Source organism: Vitis riparia, chromosome 11 (genome assembly GCF_004353265.1).
Source record: "Vitis riparia cultivar Riparia Gloire de Montpellier isolate 1030 chromosome 11, EGFV_Vit.rip_1.0, whole genome shotgun sequence".
Lineage (NCBI taxonomy): Eukaryota > Viridiplantae > Streptophyta > Magnoliopsida > Vitales > Vitaceae > Vitis > Vitis riparia.
In genome coordinates, this window is record NC_048441.1 from 7,669,079 (window position 1) to 7,673,057 (window position 3,979).

At 36.8% G+C, this 3,979-nt stretch overlaps 1 protein-coding gene across 1 annotated transcript; it reads right to left on the bottom strand.

Moving 5' to 3' along the window:
* Window positions 1-213: 213 nt before the first annotated feature.
* Window positions 214-2,988, bottom strand: LOC117924581 (beta-amyrin 28-monooxygenase). The gene is made up of 3 exons (XM_034843239.1): window positions 1,950-2,988; window positions 858-1,045; window positions 214-737 (listed from the first exon to the last, which is right to left on the bottom strand). The coding sequence occupies exons 1-3, from the start codon at window positions 2,902-2,904 to the stop codon at window positions 438-440; spliced, it is 1,443 nt and encodes a 480-aa protein (XP_034699130.1). The 5' UTR covers window positions 2,905-2,988; the 3' UTR covers window positions 214-437.
* Between the last annotated feature and the right edge of the window lie 991 nt (window positions 2,989-3,979).

Here is a 3,979-nt window from a genome sequence, read left to right on the forward strand (position 1 = left end):
TAGAATGTTATAGAGTACAAACACTTTTTATAGGAATTACCTTCAAACAAACCTAGCTAATTGAATTTGGACTCTAGGGTATGAAATAAAAATGTGTAGTATAATCTTTTAGGACAACATCTAAGCAAAGGCCCAGGTGGCAATTAAACACCATTAAGACATCCATGATTGAGATAAATGCAAATGGTCTAGTAGTTATACATACACATCACATGATTAGCTAGCCATCTGGTTGCAGCAGCGGCATAAATACTATTATATATATATATATAATTCATTTGACATCCATGTCTTTGATAAGCCAATTGAAGTAGCATTGCAGGTGCACATGTGAATGGCTCAACCAGATGACAACAAAAACAAATTAAAGAAAAAAACGAGTACAAGGCTATGGTAGATAAATTTGGAAAGTGGGGTGATGGGTTGACCAAATAGAACTATGGTTTGCGAGGATGGAGGCGAACTGGAAGTCCCTTAGCAGGCATGGGCATGGGGTCAACGATTATCTTCTCATCAGGAAGCAATTTATCCCATTTGAACCTTTTAACCACGTTGTGCATGAAGACAAGTATTTCCAAGCGGGCGTACTCTTTACCAGGGCACATCCTAGGTCCGCCACCAAAGGGAACGAATGTGTAAGGAGCAGGCCCGGCTCCTTCAAATCTTGTAGGGTCAAAATTTTCGGGTTGAGGGAAGCATTCTGGGCTTTTGTGGGTTGAGTTTGCGCTCCAGTACAGCTGCAAATAATTAAGAAAAGCGCCTCTTAGTTAACTTGCATATGCATGTGGTTGATGAGGGTGTGTCAGAATTAAAAAAAAAATGAGTCATATGAGTTATAAAATAATATAATATTATACCTTCCAACCCTTAGGAATGGAGAAACCGTTGAACACGAAGTCAGAGATTGCTTCCCGGAAAGCTCCTTGGAGTGGGGGTGCAAGTCTCATCACTTCACAGGCAACATTCCATGAATATCTCATCTTTTGAACATCATCCCAGTTCAGCAATTCACCTGGTGCTTTTGAATTGGCAATTTCCATTTGCTCTGGTCACAAAGAAAAAAGTTAGAAACTATTAGTCTTTTGGCCGGTGACTAGGACGGCCAAAAAGTAAAATAAGGCTAAATAATGGAATGATCAACGGGCGTGGCCGTTGGAATTTACTTGGTCACAATAAGGATTGTTCCCCACTTTCTCAAGATCACTATCACCTTTTTATTTCTTAACAAATAGAAAGCAAACTAATTGGAAAAGTTAGTCACGGAGAAAATACTTTTATTATTTACTTTTTTGTGAATAATTTTATTTCTGTTATTATTATTTGTTAAATACATGAAAAAATTATGGCATGGCGTGGCATAGGGGCTCCAAGTTCCCTCCCAAAATATTTATCAGTTTAGTATTTGTTTTCTTAATGGAAAACAATATAGTTGGTGATTATGGTTTAATTTTAAAATTTAAAATTACAGTTATTAATAGTGGTTTTAAAAACCAAGGATGGTGATTATGATTTTAAATTTAAAGCTAAAATCATAATTATCAATTGTGTTTTTAAAACAAAAAAGAAAAAGAAAATAATAAAGTGAAATATGATGACGACACAGCTTTGACAAATATTTTTAAGGTAAGTTCTAGATTGAGAATTATTTTAAAAAGAAAAACAAGTTACTTTGAAAAGAAACTCGGGGCATTCTTGTTATTTAAAATACCATCCTATCAGCCTAATGGAAAAAGTTTTAGAAAGATCAGATCATCCCTGCAGATTTGCTTCATGCCCTTTTATCTTCTTTTCTCCTTCTTTTGAAGCCTTGATTGTTTTTTCTTTAGAAAAGCACAAAAGAATAAGGCATATTTGTTTGGTTGTTTGTTTTTTTTTTTTTAAGAAAAAGAGAACATTAAATAAAATAATATCAAGAGAGAAAATATTGCAGGTGCGTAAAAGAGATTTACCCTCGTAGACTTTCTCGTAGATGTGAGGCAGCTCAGCCATGTACTTGATAAGGAATGTAATGGCAGCACTGGCAGTGTCATGGCCGCCAATCAACAAACCGAGGATTTTATCAGCAATATCCATTTCATTCATGTGGCATCCATCTTCATCTGTAGCCAGAAGCATGTGGGACAATATATCTTGAGTTTGTGAGGCCTTGCCCTCAGCCAGATCGATCTTCCTTTGCTTGATGATGGCTCTAAGCTCCTTTCTGATGAAGTTGGAGGCCTTGATAGCGCGGTGGAAAGGTGTCCCAGGCAAGTCAATTGGGACGGTGATGAGTCCTGAGGCCAAGACATTGAAGGGCTTTTCAAATTTAGCGACGTGGGCAGGATCTTCTATGCTCATAAACAGGCGGCAAGCTAGCCAGAAAGTGAACCTCTTGGCCAGTGGAAATACAATGACTTCATCTCTGTTGTCCCAGCTATCAGCAAAATGCCTCTGCGCAATGTGATCCATGATGCCGATGTAACGTTGCAAGGCTTCAGGCTTAAAGAACTGAGGGAGAAACTTCCTCATCTTCTTGGCCTCCTCTTTGGATGAGGTTTGGGTGGAGGAGGGGAAGACCTTGTCGACAGAGCTAGGCCACCACGCATGAACAAGTTTGTTTTCGTTGGAGAACAAAAACTTGTTGCCCGCAGCGCCAGCAAAGACGGCAGCAGGCTCTCCGAGGAGGGAGGTCTTGAAGACTTCAGAGGAGTATTTGGAGATGCGATCGAAGATGAATTTTTCCGGGTGGCCTTTCCAGCCGGTGGAGAGGAATTCAAGGCTTTCACCAACCATAGGCCAACCAATCTTGCCAGGAGGGAGATTGGGGCCAGTGAAGTGGGATCTATGCTTGTAGAAGAGCAAGTGAAGTCCGATGGAAACTGAGAGCACAAAGATGAGGAGCAGGGAGAGGAAGAACACCTCCATTGTTGATGATATTGCTCACTGCCTCTCCCAAAACCGTACAGAAACAAGAGAAACAAGAGAAAACAGGAGAAGAGAGACCTAGTTTGAAGAGAAATGGGCTAGGTGGGATGGCATTTTATAAAGAAGTGGGGGATGGCATCACCAAAAATACAAGTCAAAGAAGGCAAACTGACCTATTAAAAAAAACTGAGGTGAATTCACCAATGGAGGTGGTGGATCTCTTTTTCTTTATTTCTCCCACAAACTCCATGCATCTACGAGCTACTTTCTATAAAGTAAAAAGGGTTTTGAGGGATAACTAAATGGTAAAACTAAAAGTACAATACTTTCATAGAAACATTTTCCATTCACATTTACTATAGAAGTATCTACATATAGAAATTCATCTCGTTGGAGCTGGGTTTTGGTGCCCAAATCAACATTCCGACCAGACTCAACGAGAGAAATAAGGAAAGCAATTTCTAAAAGAGAGATAATACATTTTCTCCTCTCCCTCTCTCAAAACAAAAAAGAATTCATTCTTATTTTTGGAAAAACAAAAGTCCTTTCTATTGAATTTTTTTTCTATTTTTTCTAAGAAAATGAAGGTTCAGACTTTTATTATGTGAAAAAGAATGATTTTCATAATTCTATTTATGATTTAAGATGAGAAATTGATCAATGAAATAATTAATCGTCCTTTCTATTGGGTTTTTTTTTTCTATGAAAATGAAGGTTAAAACTTTTGTAGTCCAAAAAAAAAATGATTTTTTGTAGTTCTATTCATGATTTGAGATGAGAAAATTGATTGGTGAATAATCAATCTCCTTTCATTGAATTTTTTTTTTCTTTTTTATAAAAATGAAGATTAAGACTTTTGTAGTTCTATTCATGATTTGAAATGAGAAAATTGATCAATAAAATAATCAATTGTCTTTTTTATTGAATTTTTTTTTCTATGAAAATGAAGGTTAAGATTTTTTTAGTATGAAAAAAGAATGATTTTTGTTGTTCTATTCATGAGATGGAAAAATTGATTAGTGAAATAATCCATCCTCTCTCTCTCTCTCTCAAAACAAAAAAAGAATTTATTCTT